We start from the raw sequence: 26,066 nt of genomic DNA on the forward strand, positions 1-26,066 counted from the left end.
TTAATGGTCGCACAAATTGATAGTTGAAAGTTGACATTAAACCAGGATAAAAAAAAAAAGAATCGTGAAAAAAAAAAAAAAAATATACTAAAAGGCATCTCAATCAGTTCGTAAGAATCAAGAAATACTTACAACAAAAAGTAATAATACACCAAAAGATCAATGTCAGGAAATAAGCGTAAAGGAGGATCGATTAATTCAACAAAACCAAAGAAAAAGAAAGTAAAGTCCCCTTCAGTGGATGTTCAACTAAGTACCAACAATAATTTTGTAGCTTTACAAGACCACGTTGATGAGGATTCAGATATAGAAGTTATCTATGAGTATAAAAAGCCCCAACAAGAATTAGTGTTACTTGACAGTGAGGAAGATGAAGATGAAGATGCAGAAAATGAAGTGGAAACTAAGAAGTCAGTTGACCAATCGAACCCAAAGAAGCGTAAGTTTGACGAGGTTAACGAAGCTGATGATGATATTACTACTGAAACAAACGAGTTGGCAAAGAATGAAGATTTCATTGGATTTGGTTTTCTGTCTACCGATGAAGAAGAATCCGAAGGAGAAGAGAGTGAAAATGATGATCACAGTGGTGCTCCAAACTCCCAATACCCGTGGATTAAAGATCATGATCATTCTACTCAAAAAGAGATTGCCGATTGGCTTACCATGGAAATACGAGATTTTGTCAACTATATCTCCCCATCTAGTGATGAAATCATTACGAGAAATAAAGTAATTGCTGCTTTAAAGAAAAGTATTTCAGATTTTTGGCCTGGTACCACAGTTCATGTTTTCGGGTCCTGTGCAACTGATTTGTATTTGCCTGGTTCCGATATTGACATGGTAGTAGTTTCTGATACTGGGTCGTATGAAAATGCGTCCAGATTGTACCAACTTTCTACATTTTTAAGAACAAACAAATTGGCAACTGAGGTAGAGGTTATTGCCCATGCCAAGGTCCCAATTATAAAGTTTGTGGATCCGAAATCACGTCTTCACATTGATGTTTCTTTTGAAAGAACAAATGGTATAGATGCTGCTAAAAGAATAAGAAGATGGTTAGTCTCAACTCCAGGACTTCGAGAACTTGTTTTAGTTGTGAAGCAATTCCTTAGAACTCGTAGACTTAACAATGTTCATGTTGGTGGTCTTGGTGGGTATGCTACTATCATCATGTGCTATCATTTCTTGAGATTGCACCCAAAAATCACAACCGATGCTATGAGTGCATTAGACAATTTGGGGGTTTTGTTGATTGAGTTTTTTGAATTGTATGGACGCAATTTTTCATACGACGATTTGGTATTGGCGTTAGATCCGGAAAATGAAGAGCCGAAATATGTTAGAAAACTGAAGTCACCACTCCAGCATTCAGCTAGAAGTCTGTTTGCTATTATCATTCAAGATCCTGCAGATCCTTCGAACAATATAACGAGATCGTCTTATAATCTTAGAGACTTGAAGAAGGCATTTGGTGGGGCGTACCAGTTACTTCTGGAAAAATGTTATCAATTGAATGCGGCTTCATATAAAGAGAGATTAGGTTCACTGATATTGGGTGATATCATCAAGTATACCGGGAAAGAGAGAAACTTTAGCGATGATCGTCATAAAGTTGTTAATCATGCTTTGGTAAAACATGACGATGACGACGATGGTCAAGAAGATGATGCTGAAAGTGATGGCCAGAATGGAAATGACAAGTATTACTTCTCTGATATGACTGACGAAAGTGACGAGCCATATGTCCCGTCAGTTGCGAAACCTACACCAACCCCTTTAACCAAAAAGCCGAAGGATACTAAAAAATTAATCGAAAGTATGTTGAGTCTCAACAACAGTAGTGATGAAGACAAGGGACTGAAAGAAGAGAACGAAGAATATGTTCCAACTGTTGGGACCAAGAAACCAAAGTCAAATCTAGATAAGGATGTAAGGAGAGACTACTGGAGACAAAAAGGATTAGATTTGTAATTACTAAACATTAACTGTAATATTAGCTCTATATGTATATATGTATGTAATTATTAACTCTGTCATTTCTTTTTAGGTCACTAACAACAATTTGAAATAGATGATGCTCGTGTGTTGAGCATGTTTCCAATTTGATCTTGTCGATTATTCCTGGTCTGCTCGTAATAGTTTGTGAAAAACTCTTCATCAATGTCTTTGACAATCTGGCTAAATAGCTCCACCACACCTGTACCTTCTTTTGAGCTAGTTTCATGGTACTGTTTAATGTTTGGTTGTTGAGCTATTAGCTCATCGATCTGATGCTGAATCTCCGTTCTTTTGTTTGGAGCCAAGTCCAATTTGGTACCAACCAAGCGTATCTCTACTTTGTCACTTGCATCTGAGGAATTATTTAACTCCAATTGTTGAATCCAATATTTTGCTGCACTAATCGAACTTTCAAAATTACTCAAATCAAAGCAAACCAACGCTGTTTTAGCGTTTCTGTAATACATAGGAGTAAGTGAACGGTAACGTTCTTGGCCAGCAGTATCCCAAATCTCTAGTTTTACTTTATGTTCTTCATTCTGAAATGGAGAAAACACTTTTGTTATAAATGCAGCCCCAATAGTATTGGATGTGTGTAAATCAAACTTGTTGGTTGTAAATCGATGCACCAAAGAAGTTTTACCTACTGATGAATCTCCCAAGACCACAATCTTAAATGGAGGAACTGGAACTGAGTTCAATGATGAACGACGCGAGTTTGGTGATTCATTAGATGCCATTGTAGTACTTTATTCTGTGTATGGGATGTTGGTGTTGTTATGGTTGTCAATACTTGATTTCGCTCGCGTACTGTACATTTTCTGATATTTTTGAGTATTTATTTTCCTCGTTTATCATACAAGCACTTCACATACATTGGTGTATTATATCTTTTGAGTTCACAAATATTGGAACAACCGTTGAATTATTTAACAAGCATATTCGACAAATTACTTTGACATATATGTACTTCCGCTCCCTGTGAGTTAGGATGATCATGGTCTGCATCATATTGTAGAGACCAGCTTATGAAAGTGAGTGACGGGGTTTGAAATTTCCGTTTTTGGAAGTCAAATATAATATTTTTTTTGTCAGTCATTGACTTATATTTCTTTTTCTTCTTTGTTTTGTCTCATAGTGTGCACTGGAGAAACGTTACTTATTTTTTATTCCCTCGTTCTAGTGAGCCCCCAACAAAGAGTTCTTAATGAAATATAATGAGTAAGAAAAAAAAAAAAAATCATACGTTCAAATCCCGTTCCACTATAATCACCAATTTGTTTAATATACCCAATTGCATCCACCATTATTATTTTCTTAGAGTCTACTAATAATATCTTCAAAGTTATTTCATTTCTTTTTTTTTTTTGCTTCTTCTTCTTCTTCCTACTTCTTGTTTTTCTATTCAACAATTCTTTATTAGTTGTTACACCCTACAAATTACAAATTACAAATTACAAACTACAAATTACAAATTACCTATTCCCTTTCTTTCTTTTGCTGAATTTTTTTTTTCTCCTTAATTCATTTACGACCTGCCAGTAGATCAGAAGAAGAGAAGCGTTAAACATTCCTGCATTTATACATTTATCAATCGATTCGATTTCATTAATATCAGAGTATATCGAGTATGGAAATGCCAGCTAAGGATAAAGCCGTAAAGGTTCGAAAGCATGTGAGTAGTGCTTGTTTAGAATGTCGAAGAAGACATTTCAAATGTGATGGTAAACAGCCTATTTGTGACAAATGTCTAAAGTCTAACAAACCTTGTCAATACGTTGCAAGCCATCGTGGTGGTTCTCGAAAAAAAGGTGTTTCCACAAAGAAGAAGCCTATAACAGTTAATGATGTGAACCGTGGACCAGAAATGCCAATGTTTGTTGCTGATATTGAAGATTTTGGTAAAAAGAGCCAACCTCCTGTTACACCACCTGTTCAATCCACAGAAATCAAGACAAATGAAGAAATGTTCCAGCATGTAATGGATTTACCATGTGCCCATGATAGTAACAGATGTACGGGACTGAATTGTCCAGGGAAAAGTGCTGTAGAGTACATGAAACAGCGTCCTAATAAGCATGCGCATATGAATGATACTGAAGCCCAAATGATGGAGACTTTGAGAAAGAAAATAAAGTTAGAAAGCACAATGAGTAATATTAATTGTCTATTTAGTGACAACAATCCTCCAATTGATATAAGGTCATTTAAAGAGCTAGAAATGACGACTAATATCCACAATCCAAACAATTTTGTTGATCTCATGGAACTCGACAAGAGCGAGATCATTAAAAACTACTACGAGATGTTTCACCATGCTCATCCATTCTTGCCACCTAGAGAAGAAATGTTGATTTACATGTCAAACCTGTCAATAGAAAAGGAGTTGTTGCCTATTCTTAGTGTAATCAGTGAAGGTGAAACTTCTTCGGTTACGCTAGAGCCGTTGACTTGGTATCAGATAGATTGGTGCAATGTATTGACGTGGTTAGACAAAATGGGTATATAGACATAATCTCATTACAGGTCTTAACATTGGCGTCGTTGGTTGCGCACGTGTCATCCCTTCATGTTTTGAGTAAGAATCTCAGATATTTTTGCATCTTCTTAATCCAAGATCTCCAAATTCACCTTATTGACTCCGCCAGTGCACAATCGACAAGTGATATGACACCAAACTCCGAATCAAGTCCTGTTCTTAAAGTCTTCACATCCCCAAGACTACTGCATATACCAAGAGATAGCATTGTTCAATGTGCTAGAAGACTATTCTGGGAATTGAATTTTGTTGACATTATCACAGGTTCTGCGGATGGTAAGACTGTATCTTCATTCGACGGTATCGAGTCGTATGTTGATTATCCCACTGTTCCTCTGCGAGAAGAATTTGACTACAGAGGTCGTTCAGAAGCTGGTCAATTGGTGACGACTGCGGTTAAAATGAATATTGAAATTCACCACAAGAGACCATATGATGCAATTCTTACAAGACTAAAAGCTTCATTATCAAGTTGGGAAATGAGACTTGAAGACCCTTCTCTTTTTGATGCACCACCTCTAATTGATAAAAGTGGAAGAGTCAATGAAGGTGTTCACCAAGCCATATTGTTATTCAACTATGCAAAAGTTTTTGCCCATAGACCGTTCTCATATCTTTGGAAAATTAATTCTCCCCAACATCCAAAATGTAACGGTGATGCAGTGGATGCTACTGATTTAACTACCCAAATTCAAGCCAATTCTAGAACTACTATTGAAACTAGGAAAACTATTGAAGGGGCCAATTCTATAATTCAAGTGCTAATAGATACAGGAGCATCTAAAGTTCTTGAACGAACCCATTTTTTTGCTTGTGCTTTGGCTCTTTCGTCATTGGTACATTTAAGTGCATATATTTGGATCGAGACTACCTTGGCTATGGATAAGAGTCAGTCATTTGGCTTGAATTCTGAAGATTTGGACCTTTATACTGAATATATTAAATTGGCATTAAGTGCACTTTATCCGATATCAAAACACTGGCAATTGTCAGGGAAATTGGCAAAGCATATAAGAGATTCGTTAACCACGTTACGACCAAAGCTTTATTCAAAGTTGAAGGATTTTTTACCGCAGTTGGAGATCGGCGTTGAAAAAATGAATATTTCAGGTAGTGAATCTAACGGACCAAATTCTACAAGAAGTCTGACTATGCCTGTTGATTTATCTACAACTCCGACAACTGCAACAACGAACTTTGGTGGACGTATTGGTGTTTCAAACCAAATGGAAAACCAGGTACCGTTACCACAACCTCAAGGTGGTGGTGCTGCCTTAGATATTAATGATGGAGGAGTACCAAATGACAACCCGCTTTTCAATGAACAATATGATTTTGGAAATCTTACTTGGGAGCCAGCGTCTCCTGTTTCACCCTCTGGTTGTGATTGGATTGACAAAGGTTTGGTGGATTTTAATTTTGATGCATTTGTATAGAATTTACGTACATATAAAAAGTACCCTATTTATTTAATGAACCATTTATTTATTTATTTATTTATTTATTTATTTATTTATTCTATAAATCATGTGTAGCCGGGCTACTTTCTTTTTCTTTGGAGTCATTGACTTGAATATTAAACTTGTCACCATATTATCAGTTTGTGCACTTTTCATTAAGGTAGATAAAAGTAAAAAAAAATTCAAATTCATCAAGGAAAAAGAAACAAAGGCAATTTGTGCGGATTTTTGAAGATCACGATGTCCTAGACTCCGCTATTTTTCTATTTATATTTTTCGTTACTCTAGTCTTTCAAACAAGACTTTCTTAAAGTCAAATATTTATTTATACATCTCCTATATTTGCTTGACATTATAACATGGCCAACAAAAGACGTCCAAAAAAGATCAAAGCACCATACAAGAGATACGTTTACAAATCCAACAATTATGCAACAAATTCAGATGATGAGGAAGAAGAAGATGTAATTAGTAATAGCAACCACCTGGAATCTACACTACACGCAACAAATAATGCACGTTTCAAAGGGGCCATTCAAGTTCAGTCCATTTATGTACTAAGTGATCAGAGTAATTATCAAGGTAAAATGTGGCCCTGGAGTAAATTCGAAAAAACCGATGTTCTACAGTGTGCCCTACAAGGATATAATCCTGCTTACAAACAATTGTTAACAGACCATCAAACTGAAAGTGATATAATGGCATTTCCAGTTGAAATATTTGTTAGAATATTTGAAATTTTGAATGACTGGGGCAAGTTAAAACCAAAGTTTATGCGAGTGTGTAAGTTGTTTTATTTAATAATACTTCCTATAATCTATAAAACTCCATATTTAAGGGCCACAAACTTTTTCAATTTTGTCGATAGCATAGCAAGTAACAAATCACTAGGGAGTTATATACAGTCATTGGATCTTTCCTATATTATTCAATCTGGTAAGAATGCTTTTGTTGCAAAACTTTTGAAAAGAACAGGTAAGAACTTGAAAGAGTTTGTTGCCCCACAGACAAGTTTTGGAATTGGACCAATGTATGCATTAAAGAATTGTGAAAATCTACAAGTATTGGACTTGCGTCTTGTATCAGAAACACTAAATTTGGAAGAATTGTTCAAATCGATTCGAAGTTTAAAACAACTTACACTGTTGTCGTTCCCTAGATCATCTGTTGAGATACATGATTATGAACAGATCAAATGGCCACCCAAATTAACATTTCTTAGGCTCTCAGGGGGTATAAGTGATGATTTCTTATATGAATTGGAATTTCCCGAACTGATCACTTGCTTAGAATTTGCCCATTGTCCTGCTATTAGCGATATCGGGTTCCGCCAAGTTTTATTCAGAATAGGAAGAAATTTGAAAACATTGAAAGTTCAGTACCCAATGCCAGGGTTGAAAGGTGATTCCTTGGATCAAGTGTTTATTTACTGCCCTAACTTGAGAGTACTTGAGATCACTGTGGATTATGTTTCATCAATGTTTTTCGACGAACAATATTTGGAATATACAGATACACCTAGACCATTACGAACATTATATGTCAATAGTAGTGGTATGTTGGGGACACTGAGTAGGTTGGATCCAATTGATTTAGCCGTTGCTTTGAATGATGGCCGGTTACCCAATTTAAAACACATGCAATGTACAGCTAAATTGGGCTGGAATCCAGATTCTGATGCTGTCGGGTATATTGCAGATGAGCTTGATGAGCGTAAAGGTGGTTTATATATAGGTTATTAATAGAATAGTATTAAACAATACCCTGGAAATTTATGTATAAAATCAATCAAACACGTTGCGTCAAAATCACTACCGTCGAACAAAAACAACACGACTGTAGGAAACAGGGAGGAAAAAAATGAAAAAAAAAAAAAAAAATACGCCAAATCAAAAGGTACCAGATTAGACACTTGAAACACCTTTCATCCATTCTCAATACCAATAACAATCATGAGTCTACGAATAATATTCCCATTACGAACTATAGGTACTGATAATACAGATATACCTACGATCTTATCCAATATTCAATCAGATGATGTTAGAAGAATAGTTTTTTTTGATGAACATATAGAAGGGTATATCGAATACAATGGGCAGCTAGATCACAAGAAGGATTTTATTAAATTAGAAATGGCAATATTACCCCTGGATGTTCTTGAAGAAAGTGATCCACTTAGCTATACAAGTTCAGAAAGTAAGATTGAGTTGGTTTTGGGTGAACATAGTGTGGTACATGCAAGTGATTCGGCTAGTATTTGGAAGTTTGAACTTCCAGTTACATATCCTAGAAAACGATTAAACAATCCACAACTTTATGTCCGTTGTGCATTAGTGGATACTAAAGGAGAGAAAAAACTTGAGAAGGACGAAACGCTGAATGTTGTACAACCAGCAGAGGAGACTTTACCGAACTATTTCCCTTGCATGAAGAGAAACTTACTTTCAGAGCTAAATCATCAACTGGATTTCATTGAAGCACCTGCATTAACTACTGATAATTCTAGTTTAACTGTACAGGAGAAGTCATTTGTTGAAACGACCATTGTCCAAACCAGCATTAGCATACCCGTTACTATTTCGTTAGTAATCAAACTCAAGTCTACTAAACCAGCTGGAAGAAATAACATGCTTCTTGCCACTCTTAATGTTGAATGCTCAGAGGAATTGGCAAAAGAGAAAAATGTTGAAAACTTCTATTTTGATATAGTAGATTTAAATGTGGGGTTTAAGTCAGGGTCTGTTCAACCGATTAGCCAATTGATACCTTCAAAGATTGGTTACTCCGATTCTTTGAATTTGACTTATAAGTTCACTAATTATGAAGCTGATTCGAAAGATAACAATACCTCCAAACCAATACACATAAGCTTAACCTTGCGGGTTCAAGAAATGATACAAGGGAAACTCTTGAATATTAGTAACACAATCCAGACAGAGTGGTCACCGTACCTTGATTTTGGTTTAATTGCTCCTCCAATCAATAATGCATTGAAAACTTCCCACACCAACAATTTGTCACATATTCAGACTCAAGGATCAGCTATTCCTATTAATTCCAATCGACAAAAGGCACTTCTGAATAATATCTACAAACTCAAAAGTGCTAGTATGTCTAGTGCCAGTAATGTTTCTAGTGGTGGATCCAATGTGAGACGATTGAGGCAACCATTGATTCATCCTAGTGGACGATCATCTTCTGTAACTGTGAATCTAACTACTGCTACTAGTTCAACTTTGTCAGGATTGAAATTAACATTCATTGGCAAGTTGGATATAAAACTTGGTGAAGTGGTTAATTGGAAGATACAAGCAATTAATAATTCACCCAATAGATTAAATTTATCATTATTGGTCCAAAATCCAATTAACTTCAACCCCGTATATAGTGGAACTAATGCCACCACAAATAACTTTTCGTCGTCAAATTTGCTTCACAAAGTTGGGAAGGCCAATAGTCGAGGCGATGTTATAATCTACAATAAGCTGCAGTTGAACGCTTTATATAATTCATTGAAGGCTGATGGAGAAGGGGGAGAAGGTGTTTTGATTCTTAACAATGATATTAGAATTGGTCCATTGGATCCTAACACTGTATTTGAAACTGAAATACAATTGGTTGGAATTTCCAAAGGTATTTTTAACTTGGATGGAGTCAAGGTCTTTGATATTAACAGTGGTGACGGTTTAGATTTTGGTAAATTACTTGAAGTTTTTGTAGTATAATAAACCTCCATTTGAACTATTCACACACACACACACACACTACATACATGTTATTAGATTAGATTACAAATATATATATATACAGAAATATCATCCACCACATTCACTCTTTTCCACTACAAGTCAAACTTTTTGGATCGGTTTTTCTTCTTGTCTGATTGTTTCTTCTTGTTAAACTTCTTCCGTTCCTTGAAGTCCTCCTCCAACTGTATCCATTTCTCCTTGTCCTCTTCACTTGCCTCACTGGCAAAATAAACCTTCGACTTGATCTCCTCGAGAAGTCTCTTAAAACACAACTCTGCATTCATGTCTCGGTTTCGGCTTGTATCTGACTGGATTAGTAGTCCGCCAGTCTTGGTCACATACCGAATCCCCTTGTCTCGCAATTGTGCCTGCACTGGCTTCGGGATCCAGTAACACACCTGTGCACTCAACCAGAGACCTGGCTCTAACGACACCGTGGCTTTCGACGATGTTTTGTTGACCTTCTGCCCACCTGGTCCGGACGATCTGCTGAACGAGATGTCAAATACATGTGTTGGAATCTCGGTGTGTGTGAACGTGTCAACCCATTTCTTGGCCAGTTCAATCTCTTTCTCTGAAAACTGCTGAGCCGTGGAGTTGTATCTGAAATACGGTAGTCTGATGAAACAACGTGATGTAAGACCCACTCTGATCATTGTAGAGATATTGACAACGCAGAGATGTGATGACAGAAGTATAAAGTTTCAATCACTGTTTGTTTTTTCTTTTTGTATTTTTTTTTTGTGCATTAAAAGCAAAATCAAATACATACAAATACAAATACAAATACAAATACAAATAGAGACATGGGCTAGTACAATCACACAGATCTAAGCTTCATCCAAGACTTTGGCCGCAGATGAGACCTCCACAGAGGTGTTATCTGGCTCGACAAAAGTTTTCTTGACTTCACCATCCTCAACAATCAAGGCGTATCTCTTGGATCTCTCGTTACCGAAAAACTTGGAAGCATCAAACAACAAGTCGAGATCCTTGGTGAAGGCACCAGAAGGATCAGCAATAAATCTGATTTGTTGACCAGCAATTGACTCTAACAATTGGTCACCCCAGGCTTTGGTGACAAATGCATCGTTCACGGCAACAACAAAGAATTTCTGGTAGCCCTTGTCGTTGAAAGCACGGACATTCTTGATGAATCCAGGCACGTGGGACTTGGAGCAGCCTGGTGAAAATGCTCCTGGGACACCAATGACAATTGACTTGCCAGAGGCGGTTTCTTCGGCCAAATCAACTTCGTTTCCTGGAGATCCTTCGTAGACAGTGGTGTGGGGGATTTTGTCACCTACAGCAACATAGGTTCTTAAAGAATTTCTAAAAACATTGGCAGTTAATTGAACTCTAGGAATTGATCTGGCTAATGAATACATATTGGTACGGGAGAGGGAATGGGTAAAGTTGTTGTGTTGGTGGGAAGAGGAAGAAGACGCCTGTTTCCAAACTGGATTTTTCTTTTTTTTATTTGAATAATGAGAGAAAAGATTCAACACGGAGATAAATTTTAGATTAAGCTTGCTTAAGGAGAAAAATCGCAACTTCACATAAACGAGGCTTAAAATATTACATGAAAAATCCAAATCTCAAATCATATGGATTCGTTATTCTAGGAGGGAGGAAAATACTACAGTTAAGCTAATGATTTACGTTAAATTTTAACGACAGTCAAGATAAATCAATCTTGTCATCGAGTCAACCGGCTGAATACGTCGATCATTGAACCATTGATGCACGAAATTGTTTTATCTCTGGACAGCGCGAACATGAACCAGAAAAAAAAAGCAATGAAAAAAATTATCAACAGTAAAGATTTCATTAAAAAGAAGAGTGTCGGACCGCCACTACGATAAAATCAACTATGGGCAGTAAAGTAAAAGAATCATCAGACATAAAGCAGGAGAAAATTACTCGAGAGGAAGCACTCAATTTATACACCAATACATTAAACTTCAATGTGATCAGTAGGTACGATCCTGCTATAAAACAATTGCTATGTAATACCTCCCATTGTGTATTGTACAATTTCAATGACGAAACTGAGGAATGGGTCAAGTCCGACTTTCAAGGGACACTTGCATTATATATTAGAGAGTTTAAGGTCCCAAAATCCAATTCTGAGCCACCAACTTATCAGGATTTGCAGGACCTTTTTTGCTACGGGCTTGTGCTTTTGAATAGAAATAACCCAGAGTGTTTTTCATTGGGATTGTTGCCAAACAAAGTTAGTGGACATTTCTTTCCTAATGGGTTGAATAACTCGTCTATTCTGGAGATGGATGTTGAATTGAATGATAATTTGATCATCATACGAAATCTTTTGGGTGAAATTTATGGTTTGTGGGTTTTCAATGAAAATGACAGAATCAAGTTATTCAAGTCTATAGAATTTTGTCTTAACAGCGATGCTAATGTAGAGTAGGATAATAATTTTAATGTATGTATCTTCTTGCACCCAAAACTACTCACTTTGAATCTCACATAGTGAGAAGCCTAAACAGTGGAGTCAGAGTTTTTGATTTTCTTAGAGTTCTTGTAAACTCAAGACGAAAAAAAAAAAAAAAAAAAAAAATAGAAAACAACACAAGATAGTATATCTAGACCCCTTGATCAATCAGTGCCATTATTTACTTCTTGTTCTTTTGATTTTGTCGATAAAATTTGATCGTATTTGTTAATTCTTATAAGTTTTTCTTCATTCTGAATTAGATCTGAAAACTCGTACACGACAAACAAATTCCAAATCTGAATTCAACGAAATTGTATGAACAATAATTTCCATCAAACGAAGAATGATCAAATCTGAAGTGCTGAATGGTTCTGTTTCCACAGGAAATGGAAATTCAAATCATAATCTTAGTCCAGCTCAAGTTCAAGAAGCAAAACAAAACCAATTACGACAACTTCAATTACAACAACAACAACAACACCAACAACAGTTGAAGCATAGAGCGGCTCTCCAAAATCACCATTTTACCTCCACTACCGAAGAAATCCTAAGAAAATATTCTAAATACCCAGCCTCATTGAGTTTGCATATATTCGAGACACATTATCGTTTTAATAATTCCCAGGATTCCCAAATCATTCCGAAGAATTCTCCAATGATGAAAGATTTCATGCAACATGTGTTGAAAGAAGAAATCCCAATTGAAATGTGTGAGTTGATCAAAGACTTTGCGATCAGGCCGTATGACGGGTGTATAATTTTGCAGGTCTACGATCACAGGAATATGGTGAAGACTGCGGCGTTGCCAAATAGAGCTGCAGTATCGCCAACCAAAGATCAAGAAAACAAGCAGCCAACCATTGTTTTGAAACCTAGATCATATAGAACATTATTAAAGCCAACCCCGCTTTCGATTTATTATGATTTGCTTTACCACACTGATTCTGCGCTTCATAGATTTACGGATTATTTGTCCCTCCAGATGGAATCAGAAATCTTGACTGTTACCAACAGGAAGTTAAACTTGGATGTTCCGTTGAATCCATATAATTACGAGCATTTGAAACCTGAAACTGAATCACATGTGAAAGATGGAATTCAAGATGATGAAGAAACTACCGAATTTGTACACAGACATGCTGTCCAACACACGCCTCGTAAGATTCACCAGGACGAAATGGTCTTGCACAAGTCTTCTGAATACGAAGAAATTATGTTACTTTTGTCTAATAAGAGCAGACGTCCAGATGAATCACAAGATAAAAAATTGGTTGTTGTCAATTCTTCAACTCTACCAACTACGTCCACGCCCACTGCTGCGCAATCAACTAAACAAAATGGTTCTGAGCCAACAGCTAATGCTGAGACTAAATCAAAGAAGGGTGAAAAGACTACTTCCACTGCTGCTAGTACTGCTGCGCCAACTCCTGCTCCTGCTCCTGCCCCATCTATTCCTCAGAATCCAGTGAGAGCGACAGGGCAATTTATGAGATTGAGGTTGATTGAAGAGATTAGAAAAAAGAGAGAAGCAGAGAAAATTCAACAAGAAGCTAAGATTCAAGCACAAGCTAATGCTGTTCAAAACGATTCAGTTCAACTGACACAACTGGCACCACCATCAAGTGTTGCTAACTCGCCATCATTGCCTGAACAAAGTAAAAGACCTTCGCCTGTCACTCAGAATCAGCCGCCTCCTAAGAAACCTAAGAAGGAAACCAAGAAGCAGCTTCAGGCCAAAGCTCAGGCTCAAGCTCAGGCTCAGGCTCAAGCTCAAGCTCAAGCACAGGCTCAGACACAGGCACAGGCACAAGCTCAAGCACCAGCTCAACCTCAAACTCAAACTCAGTCTCATGCCCAAGCTCAGGTACCTACTCTGGCTCAGCCACAAGCACAAGCACTGAATGATGTTCCACTACGCACCCCAGTTCAACAGTCTCAACAACAGCAACAACAGTCATATCCGAACCAAGGTTTAATGCAAAACTCGTCACAATTCAATGGTCAAGGTATGCAAGCTGCAAGTGGAGGCTCTCCATTGATGAATAACCAAATTCCATTTGCACAATCTCCTCCAATGCAGCAACAATTGAATGTGGGTACTCCTGGTCCTCTAGCAACTCCTCCGCAACAACATGCTCAGCAACAGCCCCAGTCTCAAACTCAGCAACAGCAGCAACAACAGCAACAGTCACGACCACAACAAAATCCTCAATTGACTCTTCAACAGCAACAGCAGCAGGCCATCTTCCAAAGCTCATTAACGCCAGATGAACAGAGAATATATAAGCAAATGCAACAGAAAATGGCAACTTTGGCAATGATGGGTCAATCTGGTGTTACGCCTACTGGTCAACAATTGACTCCACAACAAAAGCAACAAGCTATCCAGCAAGCTAAGAATTTGCAGCAACAGTTATTTCAAAGGTTCCCGCTTTATTTCCAGAGATTGAAGCAATTACAATTAATTCACCACAAACGAAGACTACAACAGCAGCAGCAAGCTCAACAACAAGCACGACAACAAGCTGCTGGAAGTTTAGGTGGGTCTGGTTCTGCAATGCCAAATGGAAATGTGCAACCAAATACTGGTCAAGGCTCGTCACAAATTGGTGGTGCTGCTGCTGCAAACAATGAACCTAAAAAGAAAAGAACTTATAAGAAAAAGAACAGTGTTTCTAATGCAAATAATAATGCTAATGCTAATGCTAATGCAAATGCAAATGCAAATGCAAATACTAATGCTAGCGCCAATTGACTTTTTTCTTGAATTTAAACTTTCGAAATATTGTAATAATAACTTGTATAATTTATTCTTTTTATATGTTTTTAGTGTAGCATTAAAATACAGTGTTTGTTCGTATTCCTTTTTCAATTGTTATTATAATCAAAAGAGATAAAGAAATAACATACATTCAAAACAGAATTACAAACAATATAAAGTGAGTTATATAGAATTATGATTCTTAAAAAAAAAAATAAGGCGACCGGAAGCACCCCAAATAAAAAAATGGTATACTAAAATAAAAAATTTAAACAAAAAACCTTGTCACCAACTAGAGCAAAATGATGAAAGAATAGAACAGATAAAAGAGAATTAGACAAATCAATTATGTAACCAAATCCAATGAAACCAAAAATAAAAACCAAGCATATCGTCAAGAAAGTAAAAAAAAAAATTGGACAACTAAAGTATGAATAAAAACTGAAATAAAAAAAAGCACCTGTTAGCCGTGTGTTGTGAACCTCTAATTCTCTTCGTCAGTCATGGTACTTCCATAAATCCCAAGAGCTGCTAAGGTAGCCAAAACGTAAAATAATCCTTTCCCAACTTCTTTTGTTATGGTTTTCCATTTAGATTGGGATGTCAAAATCTTCTTTCTTGGAGGTTCTGGGACTTTCAGATTCACTTGTTCGACAGCTGATTCCAAAGTTGTGTCTTCATCATAATCGATATCATCTTCCATTTCATCAAACGATCTCTTTCTAGAGCAATCGCTGTTCAGTAATTCACATTCGGTATCTTCAATTGCATAGCATAATGGTGCACAGTGAATACGATAGTTGTCTCTTGCATAAACATGTAATTCTTCTTCGTCGTCGTTGACCACTTCAATACTATCATCACTGATGCTGCAGATTTCAGAATCGTCGATACTTTGATCTGAGCTATTTAATGTATCATCATCATCAAATTCAGATTTGGTTTCATTGTGATATTCGATATCATTAATATTTGCATCAGATTCCAAAACGGAGATGTCATAATCATCTGAATCAAATTCAGATTCAGAAGTATTAATTTCTTCTTTACCTTCATTTAAATACCTGGTTTCTGAGATTTCCTCGTCTTTGTCATGGTTATCTGAATCATCGACACTATAGATAGAATCAACTTCGTCATTGTAGTCATCATAGTCGCCGTAGTCAACCTTCCCATCTGCAAAGAGCTCTCCATCGGATAATTTATCAATGAAATTTGCATCATCCACCTCGGAGTCAAAATCATAAACAATGTCAGATTCGCTGGGAGCATCATCTGAGCTGTGATATAATTCCTTATTGTTCAATTCACCATCGTCATCTTTTTCTTCTACAGCGGCCACTACTGATGTTGCAACTGCTGCCTCGGTGACCCGTGGTGTGTTATCTGATAATACATTGGCCTCTTCATTAACCACATTTGAACTCTTGGATTCATCTCCCTTGGAGTTATATTCTTCATGCACATCGAGTCCCTCTGGATCAAATTTATCATCGTGAACATCTTCATCTGCCTTATCGAATGGCGTCTCCTCCATAGCCCTAACCGTTTCTTCATCTAAAATTTGAATTTCATCATCCTCTCCTTCCTCATCTTCAGTACCAGACTTTCTAATTTCGTCAATTTCCCTTGTCTTATCTTGTGAGCTTATAAAACTTTCATTGACCAGCAATTCCTTGTTTGGCTCAGAGTTATCATTCTTTTCGCTAGTACCAAGTGGTACAAACCTTAAGAAATACCCACTAATATCAACCACAAATTTCATTGCAATTTGAGGGCTGCCAAATTCTTCAAGTAGTATAATACTCTCTGAGCCACTATAAGATTTGAAAGTCTTTTTAATTTGCAGTGAAGGTTTGGACATTATGAACCCAATTTCATCGTTATTCTTCAATGGGAACTCGATATCTGGAATTAAAACCTTATCTCTATTAAGAACAGTACCAAAAGTCGAGTTTGTATCCTTTATAAAGAAACCATCATTTTCATCATATCTAATAATAGCATGCTCTTTCGATAAATGATTGTTTCTAAAATACAAATTGGTTAACTTGGCAATGCGATCCTCTTGTTTAAGGGAGGACCTTCTAACTGGAACAGATTGACCATGGCTAAACATAATAACTCTTTCATTTGTGATTGTACCATCAGAAGGAACTAAACTTTGGTCTGACAGTGTCGGAACTAGTCCCACAAATACAGATCGAGAAGGAGTGGTTGGATCAGGGACTGTTGCAAACATAATACGGACTTTTAATAACAATTTACCTACGACTAATACAGATTAAACAAAGAAAAGTAATATAACAAGAAGGCAAAAATTTTTTTGATCGTTTTTTTTTTGGATTGGGGGGATTGTGGGTTATTAAAAAGAGTGAGAAAATTGTATCAAAATGATTGTATAGAGTTATTACATAATTACACACAGTCTCTCTCTCTCTGTCTCACATTTTTTTGATCCACGTAGTAAGTCGGGGGGTTATACCACGGAGAAAATTTGAATGAGGGTTTTTAAATTTTTATTTTATTTTATTTTATTCTTTTTTTTTTTAGTGCTTTGTGTATGTGGGTGAGGGTGACTGTGCGTAGGAGAGTTGCGATAACGCACGATAAAGAAATTTTGCTACGTTATCAAGTATCAAATGTGTTTCAGGAACAATTTTCATATATTGATGTCAGAAGAACTTTACTAATTGATCTTGAATAAGTTTTAACAACACTTCTTACTTGACCTAAGTATAATTTGTCAAATTATTATGCTTCAATTATTTACTTGTTTATTTTTCTTTATTCTCTTTGTTTTTTCTTACTTTTATTTATATTTGGTTTTTAGAAAGTTTTCGTCTGATAACGAAAAAGAAAAAAAGAAAACGTGAACAGTATCTTATGTAATCACCCGGTTACCTCACAACTTAGTTACACTTTACAACACAATTATTACCAAATGTCATTTGATTTCCTATTTGCAGTTCATTTTAAGTAGCTTTCAACATAACTTCTGTAGAGATGACTAAACCGAATTTATATTTGACAGCTCTTTTAAGCGCTTCCCTTCCCCTTAATTTTAAGAGTCATTATTCTTCTTTTTCCTCCACTCACATAATCTAAGGCTGTTTGCATAACAAACCAGAAGTGTCTGTTCTTCATCGCACTTAAACATCATTCTTTTACTAAAAACAAAACTGGTTTGTTGATTAAAATTCGCTTATAGTTGATTTTCGGGTGGTATTTTGTTGTTGGTTCTGTAATGAAGTGTATAACGCGTGATTTTTATCACGTGCGATTAATATGCCGGATTTTCTGCTATTCATGTTTTTTTGTGAGTTGTAATCGACTACAAGTTTTTTTTTTTCCGTTCGTTGTTGACTGCCCTTCAATTTTCTTCCAATCTATTATCCTAGTGATTTGATAACCCATAAAATTGATAAGCATTATCTGTCATTATAAATAGAATCCATATTGCATATCATTCTAGATTTTTTCCATGTCGTTACAACAACAATCATATTCAGTTGTTCCCAGGCGACCTCCAGTTCAGCCTTTGAATGATAAAATGAGACACGGTTTCGATGTTGACTATAATTCTGAAAAATTTCTAAGTTCATTAGCGAACACATTCTATATATACTTTGATGACAAACGACAAAACACAAATGGTAATCCAATTACTGATGAGATGAAGGCATCGCCAAAGCATTTTAAGAATTACCAACCAATATCTGACTGGAAAGTCATGAAAGAACGTCAAAAGACAATCAGTGCAATATTGGTGTTGTGTCTAAATCTAGGAGTTGCGCCTCCAGATGTGATGAAGCCTTCTCCATGTGCACGCTTTGAATCATGGTGTGATCCATCTTTATTCACTGATACAAAGAAAGCAATAGAGAATATCGGTAAAAATTTACAATTACAGTACGAAAGTATATCGTCAAAAACCAGATATAGATTGTCCTTAGACCCTTGCGTTGAAGATATCAAACGTTTCTGCAATGCTCAGCGAAGAAATGCCAAGGATGAAAGAATATTGTTTCATTACAATGGGCATGGTGTTCCTAAACCGACTGCAAGTGGAGAAATTTGGGTGTTCAACAGGAACTACACACAATATATTCCTATTTCCTTATATGATCTTCAAACTTGGCTTGGGGCCCCTGTGATCTTTGTCTATGATTGTAATAGTGCAGGCAATATAGTTCATAATTTCAAAAAGTTTGTTCAAAAACGTATTGATGACGACAACGAGGGTAATCACGATCAAAGTGCTCCTTCGCCTTCTTCAGCGTATTTAGATTGCATACAATTGGCAGCATGTAAAAGCAATGAATTGTTACCAATGAGTCCTGACCTACCGGCAGATTTGTTTACTTGTTGTTTAACTAGTCCAATAGATATTAGTGTCAGGTGGTTTATTCTTCAAAGTTCCTTAAAGAAAGGATACTATGATGCTTTACCTAGGAACTCAATAGGCAATGTCATTATTCCAGGTAATTTAAATGATAGAAGAACACCGCTTGGTGAGTTAAATTGGATTTTCACAGCAATTACAGATACTATTGCGTGGACCTTGTTATCAAGACCAATTTTCAAACGCTTGTTTAGACAAGATTTAATGGTAGCTGCATTGTTCAGAAACTTTCTTTTGGCAAAGAGAATCATGCCTCATTTAAACTGTAATCCAATCAGTGATCCACCATTACCAGAAGCTGTTAGATTTCATCCAATTTGGGATTCGTGGGATTTAGCCATAGATCAAGTTCTTTCAAAGCTATTAAGAACTGCGCAAGATGAGGCTGCTGTTGCTGCTGCTGCTGCTGCTTCCACCACTAATGGTGTCATACCTGGTTCTGTTCCTTCTAGTACAACTGCATCAAATTCATTAGCTCCAAATGGGACAGCTAAATCTGACGGACATCAAGGTAATGGTAGCGTTTCACATGTTCCTGCTGCTCCTCAGAATTCAGGAAACTACCAATATACTACTTTTTTTGAACAGCAATTAACTGCGTTTGATATATGGTTAAAATATGCTGGTCCTTCAACAAAAGAGCCACCACAGCAATTGCCAATTGTGTTGCAAGTTTTGTTGTCCCAAGTCCATAGATTGAGAGCATTAATATTGTTGTCACAGTTTTTAGATTTGGGACCTTGGGCTGTCTATTTGTCGTTGGCTATTGGTATATTTCCGTATGTTTTGAGGTTACTACAAAGTCCAGCACAAGAGTTGAAGCCAGTATTAATATTCATTTGGGCTAGAATTATGGCTGTTGACTACAAGGGAACTCAACAAGAGCTTTGTAAGGATAAAGGCTACAATTACTTCTACTTAATATTAAATTCAAACCCTACAAATAATGTGAATGGTTCACACAATCCAAATAACGCAACTGGAGCTGGTGCCATGCTTATTAATGACGATCACAAGGCTATGAGTGCGTTTATTTTAACCCTATTTATCAAAGATTTCAAAAATGGGCAACGATTATGTTATTCCACAGAGATAATTAACAATTGTTTGAAATTTATACAGACCAGTGATAATCCTTTACTTAGACAATGGTGCAGTTTATTGTTATCTCAATTATGGAATAGATATCCCGACGGTAAATGGATAGTTTACAAGAATGGATATATAAACAAATTGTTGACATTAATTGATGATCCTATACCAGAAGTTAGAACATCCATCTTGGTTGCGTTGACCACCTACCTTTCTGATCCACCACATTTAGCTGCACCACAGCCTACAAACCCGGTTGCAGTTAATACTACAGATTTGAGAAAAGATGAAATTAGACAGCAAGACTTAAAGTTGGCCAATGCTGTGCTTGGGTTATTAGGAGATGGTTCTCCAATTGTTAGAAAAGAATTGGTATTTTTCATCAATAAATTTGTCCAAACATATTCTAAATTTTTCTTGATTGTTGCGTTTAATCAATTACAAGAAGAAATTGTCTTAATTGAGAATCCAAACTATTTGAATGATTTTAGAAAACGCTCACCGGCCTATGGATCAATATTTAGTTCAATCTGGAAAGCTTTATTGATATTATCAGAAGATCCCCATTGTGAAGTCAAACAACTCGCAGAGACATTAATCGATTACGTTATGGTCCAATTGAATGAAAGTGAGTTATCTGCTTTGGTCAAAGAAATGCAAGATTATTTACTAAGCAAGTCAACTATTAATATCAGTGAAAGTTTCAAGCCAACAAAGCCACTAGTAAATAGACAATTGGGTGATAAGAGACAGGTTTCAAGTGCATCAGTGATGAATAGAAAGAATGTCTTAAAAATAGATGGTTCTTCTTTAGTAACAAGATCCGCTTCAGCTAGCAATCTCGGTGGGAATAATGCAAATTCTGACAATTCAGATGCAGAATCTATAACTTCTAAATTGAAGAATTTATCTGTGTCTAAGCTTTTCAAAAGTTTTCATATCACAGAAGAAAATGATTTGAAGAGTCTAAGCAGAATATTAAACCCAGGACCAATACAGTCAAGCTATGGTAGTGAGTATGTTCCAACACCTTCTTTTTACAAGAAACGTGATTTGACTGAACCGCCTGAATTACCATTTGATTCTGGGTTCTTTGAATACAGTTGTGAATATTTCCAAGAACCTCAAATGTCAAGAAATGAGATTGATGAACCTGGCTCGAAAGAATATGTCAAGAGACTATGGAGAAGAAATAGAAATGAGTCTATCATTCAAGAAACTCAACCACAAAAGGAAATGGCATTGAGAGGCGAGTGGAATAAAGATATTCAAATTCTTAATAATAAAACACAGCCTAAATGTATCAAATTCACTCAGTTTGAAAAAATCTTAGTTGCCAGTGATGAAAAGGATAATATCACCGTTTGGGATTGGGAAAATAATCAAGTTGTAAAGAAATTTTCCAATGGTAATCCATTCGGAACAAAAATCACTGACATTAAGTTTTTAAATGAAGATGATTCCCCATTAATGTTGACAGGGTCCTCTGATGGGGTGATCAAGATTTATAAAAACTTCCATAATTACGAAAATTATGGAACTACCTCGAATGGTGGAATTATCAGGGATGAAGACGGAGATGATGATATTGAAGAGGAAGAGAAGAAAGTGGAATTGGTTACTGGGTGGCGAGCATTGACTGATTTGTTGTTGACTTCAAAGAGTACTGGGTTAGTTTCAGAATGGCAACAATCAAGAGGTTCGTTATTGGTTAGTGGTGATGTGAAAATCATTAGAATTTGGGATGCCCCACGTGAATTATGTTTGCTGGATATTCCTGCTAGATCGTCGTCGTCAATCACCTCTTTAACTTCTGATCAAGTTGCTGGTGATATTTTTATTGCTGGTTTCGATGATGGTACTATCCGAGTTTACGATACCAGATTGGACTCACGAGAATCAATGGTAATGACGTGGAAATCACCAAGACAACAGCAACAACAACAACAGCAACAAGGTCAGCAATTTATTGGAACAGGCTCAATTAGAAATGTTCATATGCAAAGAGGTGGTTTCAGAGAGTTGATTAGTGGTTCAGCTGATGGGTATGTGAATGTTTGGGATCTTAGGTTGCAAAATCCAGTTTTGACTTACACCACCCCAGAGAAATCTATCCGAAGTATGGATGTTCATGAACACGCTCCAATTTCCATGACTGGTGTTAAAAATGTTGACATTTGGTCTACTGCAGGAGAATGTTTGACCACATTGAATAATCCAAATGGTTCATCCCACAAATCATTGAATTATTTATCAACCGCAACTTTCCATCCACATAGAATGATGTTTGCAACAAATTATAATCAAGACGGTCATATTAACGTCTATACATGTAAAGATACAATAGTGCAGTATTAGGTTTATAGTATTCCTATTAATATAGTTATAATTATTGTGATCTGCTTTTGTATATGGTCTGCACATTACTTGTTATATATCACCTTGTATATTTGTTGGTTTTGTGGGTTTTATATCTCGCTTGTGCTATCTGTTATCGAACGGTATCGTTATTCCCAGGCTCGGGAAAGAATGTGAATTTTTGGACTAATTTGATTGAATGCGCGAGAAACCCTCACACACCAGGACGAGAACCTCAGAGAGAAAAAAAAGAAAAAAAAAAATTGAATACCCGCAGAGAATCTGACTTGTATCGTGGAATAATTTTTCACTTAAACGCTTCATATTCTTAAAACAAAACAAAAAAAAAAAGATCTTTCAAACTAGACTAATTTAACCGTTGATTGATTGCTATTAAATATATTTGTATTTGTATTTTTTTGGATTATAAAAGTCACAATTCTGAATATCACCAGGTGAATACAATAAGATCACGTTTACCAAACCCCCCGTTTCGACATCCGAAAGGCAACAATTTCTGTATTATTCCTTGAAAGTAAAGTTTGAAGAAAGGTAAAATTGCCCCCACTTCCAAATGTCTTTATCATCAGAAATAGCAGCAGGAAATGAAGTATATCCAAATACGAATCAACCAAGAATGCCAAAAGAAGAAAATATATCTGTGACTCAAAGAATGATAAGTGCATGTTCAGGATCACTTATAACTTCATTAGTTGTTACTCCATTTGATGTGATTAGAATTAGAATCCAACAACAAGAAATACTACCGCAAGCTCAACCATGTTGTCAAGTTCATTTTCCAGAACATACATTATCGCCATCTCCAGCAACACTTGCTGCTGAAGTATCTGCATCTGCTTCTACTACTACAAGTACTGTATCAGCAAGTGCACCGGAATTATTCTGGATTCATAATAAATATTGTAACACGGCAGAAAATTGTACTAGGATCACATCAACTTTTCAAGGTTTCAGTACAGTGGCAAAACATGAAGGAATAAGTACATTATGGAGAGGTTTATCATTAACATTATTGATGGCTATACCTTCAAATATAATTTATTTCACCGGGTATGAATATATTAGAGATCATTCTCCTATTGGTAATCATCCTTTGAATCCTTTATTTTGTGGTTCTTTAGCAAGGACAATGCTGGCTACATTTACTGCACCTTTTGAATTGATTAAAACTAGATTACAAGCAATACCTACTGATCTGAAAAGTTCACATCATGTCTTGAAAAATTTATTAAAAGATCTGATGGGATTAGTTAAGAAAGATGGTATTTCTACATTATTTAAAGGTTTAAGTATAACATTATGGAGAGATGTTCCATTCTCTGGAATATATTGGTCTAGTTATGAATTTCTTAAAAAAAGAATCTCAAAAGGATTAAAAGTTAATTTTGATACTGCTCATACAGATGATGATTGGAAAGTTTTTATAACTTCATTTTTATCAGGTTCTATATCAGGAGCTACAGCGGCATTTTTCACTAATCCTTTTGATGTAGGTAAAACAAGATTACAAATTACCATGGATGAAGGAAATCATAAACTTAAACATAGAACTAATATGTTTAAATTTTTATTTGATATATATAGAACTGAAGGTGTTGGTGCATTATATGCTGGGTTTCCTCCAAGAGTTATGAAAATTGCTCCTGCTTGTGCAATCATGATTTCATCATATGAAATTGGAAAAAAATTCTTCAAGAATAATAATTCAATCTAGCTTTGGGTTGATTGTTACTTGTATATATATATATATGTATGATTCCTTTGTTTTTTTTATATATTATTTATTAATTTATAGAAGTCATTCGGGAAAGGAATTATACCTGTTTTTATTTTATCTGTTTTTCTTTTAATTCCAATGATCACTAAATGGTATAGAATGAGTATCACCACCAAGTCGTGATGGATATATTGGGATTTCATTGCGAGAATCATCTTCAATTGTTGTTGATGAGTGTCGATGTTGAATATGATCTTGTTGCAAATAATGTTGAGTAGTTAATTCCGGAATAGGATGAACTTGAGGAAGAATTGGAATATGAGAAGTATTGGAGGAGTGATGATGATTATGATGTTGTGATTGCAATTGTTGCTGCAGTTGTGGCGGACCATGAGTTTGAAAGTGTGATCCTGATGGTTGTTGTGATTGTTGTCGTAAGCCATCTTGTTGGTGTTGTACAGGAAGATGTACTACTGCAGGTTGTTGCTGTAGTTGTTGTTGTTGTTGTTGTTGTTGTTGCTGCTGATGTTGATGTTGTTTGCTAGATCCTTCAGTATGAATACAAGGCGATGCTTTTTTGCATTCAGAACACAATGATTGAGGAGTAGGTAAATTATAATTTCTCAACTTAATCAGAGGATCACCAAGACTAAATCCAGGTTCTAAAGGAGGAAATTTACGTCTTGATAATTTGGAGTATTTATTAGGTGATATTCTGGCCAATTCATTTTCTCCAGAATTATTATTCCCACTAAGTAAATCTTGTTCAATTGAATTCAAATATTGAACAAACTCATTTGCTGTATCGTATGATCTTTTGCTAGTTGCAATTAAAGTGATTCCATATTCCATTAATGAATCTTTTAAATCATTGGCTATAGTTCTAATATATTGCTGTTCTGTTACTTGTAAAGTACATTCAGTTTGTTCAAGTTTTTCACTCAATAAGATTGAATTTGAAGCATTTGGTCCATATCTCACGGTTGCGTCCTTCAATTGTTTCTCTAGTTTTGCTTTTTGTTGAATTAACTTGGTCCGTTTCTTTTCTCTTTCATTCACAAATGACAAACTTAGTTTTATTGCTTCATTTTTTTCATGTAGTTGTGATTTGATATTTGAATGGATATTCATCAATGCACTGAACAGTTTTATATATAGCGAACTTTCCAAATTTGGTACACATTGACCCCATATATTCAAAGAAGTATTAAAGTCAGCTTCCATTTGTCTTATTCTATCATCAGCTTTCAAAATTGATCTTAGTTTGTTATACAATTTCTGTGATGAAACATTTGTGTTGGTACTATTAGTTTCATCATGTTGCAGCTGCAGTTGCAGCTGTGTAGTGGCAGTAGCGGTGGTGGTGAAAACTGATGATACTACTTTATCTAAAACCCGCTGCAATGACGTCGAAGGGCGAGTCAACTTATTTGGAAGTGATTTGTTACCACTCATCTTACAACTCTGATTTGGTTGTAAAAAATATATATATACATAAA

The 26,066-nt window shown here is 35.9% G+C and overlaps 14 protein-coding genes across 14 annotated transcripts; 9 read left to right on the forward strand and 5 right to left on the reverse strand. All coding sequences in view use genetic code 12, as the record gives it.

Moving 5' to 3' along the window:
- Nucleotides 1-162: 162 nt before the first annotated feature.
- On the forward strand, nucleotides 163-1,974 carry CTRG_04536 (non-canonical poly(A) polymerase; the record flags this gene model as incomplete). The annotated part of the gene is made up of 1 exon (XM_002550192.1): nucleotides 163-1,974. The coding sequence occupies one exon, from the start codon at nucleotides 163-165 to the stop codon at nucleotides 1,972-1,974; it is 1,812 nt and encodes a 603-aa protein (XP_002550238.1).
- Nucleotides 1,975-2,054: 80 nt separating this feature from the next.
- On the reverse strand, nucleotides 2,055-2,741 carry YPT53 (Rab family GTPase; the record flags this gene model as incomplete). Its single annotated transcript, XM_002550193.1, has 1 exon — nucleotides 2,055-2,741. The coding sequence occupies one exon, from the start codon at nucleotides 2,739-2,741 to the stop codon at nucleotides 2,055-2,057; it is 687 nt and encodes a 228-aa protein (XP_002550239.1).
- An 890-nt stretch (nucleotides 2,742-3,631) lies between these two features.
- CTRG_04538 (Zn(II)2Cys6 transcription factor domain-containing protein) lies at nucleotides 3,632-4,510 on the forward strand (the record flags this gene model as incomplete). The annotated part of the gene is made up of 1 exon (XM_002550194.1): nucleotides 3,632-4,510. One exon carries the CDS (start codon nucleotides 3,632-3,634, stop codon nucleotides 4,508-4,510), a length of 879 nt encoding a protein of 292 aa, XP_002550240.1.
- A 158-nt stretch (nucleotides 4,511-4,668) lies between these two features.
- CTRG_04539 (fungal specific transcription factor domain-containing protein) lies at nucleotides 4,669-5,976 on the forward strand (the record flags this gene model as incomplete). Its single annotated transcript, XM_002550195.1, has 1 exon — nucleotides 4,669-5,976. One exon carries the CDS (start codon nucleotides 4,669-4,671, stop codon nucleotides 5,974-5,976), a length of 1,308 nt encoding a protein of 435 aa, XP_002550241.1.
- A 383-nt stretch (nucleotides 5,977-6,359) lies between these two features.
- CTRG_04540 (uncharacterized protein) lies at nucleotides 6,360-7,742 on the forward strand (the record flags this gene model as incomplete). The annotated part of the gene is made up of 1 exon (XM_002550196.1): nucleotides 6,360-7,742. The coding sequence occupies one exon, from the start codon at nucleotides 6,360-6,362 to the stop codon at nucleotides 7,740-7,742; it is 1,383 nt and encodes a 460-aa protein (XP_002550242.1).
- Nucleotides 7,743-7,952: 210 nt separating this feature from the next.
- On the forward strand, nucleotides 7,953-9,728 carry CTRG_04541 (uncharacterized protein; the record flags this gene model as incomplete). The annotated part of the gene is made up of 1 exon (XM_002550197.1): nucleotides 7,953-9,728. One exon carries the CDS (start codon nucleotides 7,953-7,955, stop codon nucleotides 9,726-9,728), a length of 1,776 nt encoding a protein of 591 aa, XP_002550243.1.
- Nucleotides 9,729-9,844: 116 nt separating this feature from the next.
- On the reverse strand, nucleotides 9,845-10,408 carry CTRG_04542 (uncharacterized protein; the record flags this gene model as incomplete). The annotated part of the gene is made up of 1 exon (XM_002550198.1): nucleotides 9,845-10,408. One exon carries the CDS (start codon nucleotides 10,406-10,408, stop codon nucleotides 9,845-9,847), a length of 564 nt encoding a protein of 187 aa, XP_002550244.1.
- Nucleotides 10,409-10,582: 174 nt separating this feature from the next.
- TRP99 (Trp99p) lies at nucleotides 10,583-11,140 on the reverse strand (the record flags this gene model as incomplete). Its single annotated transcript, XM_002550199.1, has 1 exon — nucleotides 10,583-11,140. The coding sequence occupies one exon, from the start codon at nucleotides 11,138-11,140 to the stop codon at nucleotides 10,583-10,585; it is 558 nt and encodes a 185-aa protein (XP_002550245.1).
- A 485-nt stretch (nucleotides 11,141-11,625) lies between these two features.
- CTRG_04544 (uncharacterized protein) lies at nucleotides 11,626-12,186 on the forward strand (the record flags this gene model as incomplete). Its single annotated transcript, XM_002550200.1, has 1 exon — nucleotides 11,626-12,186. The coding sequence occupies one exon, from the start codon at nucleotides 11,626-11,628 to the stop codon at nucleotides 12,184-12,186; it is 561 nt and encodes a 186-aa protein (XP_002550246.1).
- Nucleotides 12,187-12,556: 370 nt separating this feature from the next.
- SPT20 (Spt20p) lies at nucleotides 12,557-14,968 on the forward strand (the record flags this gene model as incomplete). The annotated part of the gene is made up of 1 exon (XM_002550201.1): nucleotides 12,557-14,968. The coding sequence occupies one exon, from the start codon at nucleotides 12,557-12,559 to the stop codon at nucleotides 14,966-14,968; it is 2,412 nt and encodes an 803-aa protein (XP_002550247.1).
- Nucleotides 14,969-15,458: 490 nt separating this feature from the next.
- Nucleotides 15,459-17,216, reverse strand: CTRG_04546 (uncharacterized protein; the record flags this gene model as incomplete). The annotated part of the gene is made up of 1 exon (XM_002550202.1): nucleotides 15,459-17,216. The coding sequence occupies one exon, from the start codon at nucleotides 17,214-17,216 to the stop codon at nucleotides 15,459-15,461; it is 1,758 nt and encodes a 585-aa protein (XP_002550248.1).
- Nucleotides 17,217-18,458: 1,242 nt separating this feature from the next.
- Nucleotides 18,459-22,829, forward strand: KOG1 (ubiquitin-binding TORC1 subunit; the record flags this gene model as incomplete). Its single annotated transcript, XM_002550203.1, has 1 exon — nucleotides 18,459-22,829. The coding sequence occupies one exon, from the start codon at nucleotides 18,459-18,461 to the stop codon at nucleotides 22,827-22,829; it is 4,371 nt and encodes a 1,456-aa protein (XP_002550249.1).
- A 574-nt stretch (nucleotides 22,830-23,403) lies between these two features.
- On the forward strand, nucleotides 23,404-24,564 carry MTM1 (Mtm1p; the record flags this gene model as incomplete). Its single annotated transcript, XM_002550204.1, has 1 exon — nucleotides 23,404-24,564. The coding sequence occupies one exon, from the start codon at nucleotides 23,404-23,406 to the stop codon at nucleotides 24,562-24,564; it is 1,161 nt and encodes a 386-aa protein (XP_002550250.1).
- A 132-nt stretch (nucleotides 24,565-24,696) lies between these two features.
- Nucleotides 24,697-26,022, reverse strand: CTRG_04549 (uncharacterized protein; the record flags this gene model as incomplete). Its single annotated transcript, XM_002550205.1, has 1 exon — nucleotides 24,697-26,022. One exon carries the CDS (start codon nucleotides 26,020-26,022, stop codon nucleotides 24,697-24,699), a length of 1,326 nt encoding a protein of 441 aa, XP_002550251.1.
- Nucleotides 26,023-26,066: the final 44 nt, after the last annotated feature.

The sequence above is a fragment of the Candida tropicalis genome, assembly GCF_000006335.3.
Source record: "Candida tropicalis MYA-3404 genomic scaffold supercont3.6, whole genome shotgun sequence".
Taxonomy (NCBI): domain Eukaryota; kingdom Fungi; phylum Ascomycota; class Pichiomycetes; order Serinales; family Debaryomycetaceae; genus Candida; species Candida tropicalis.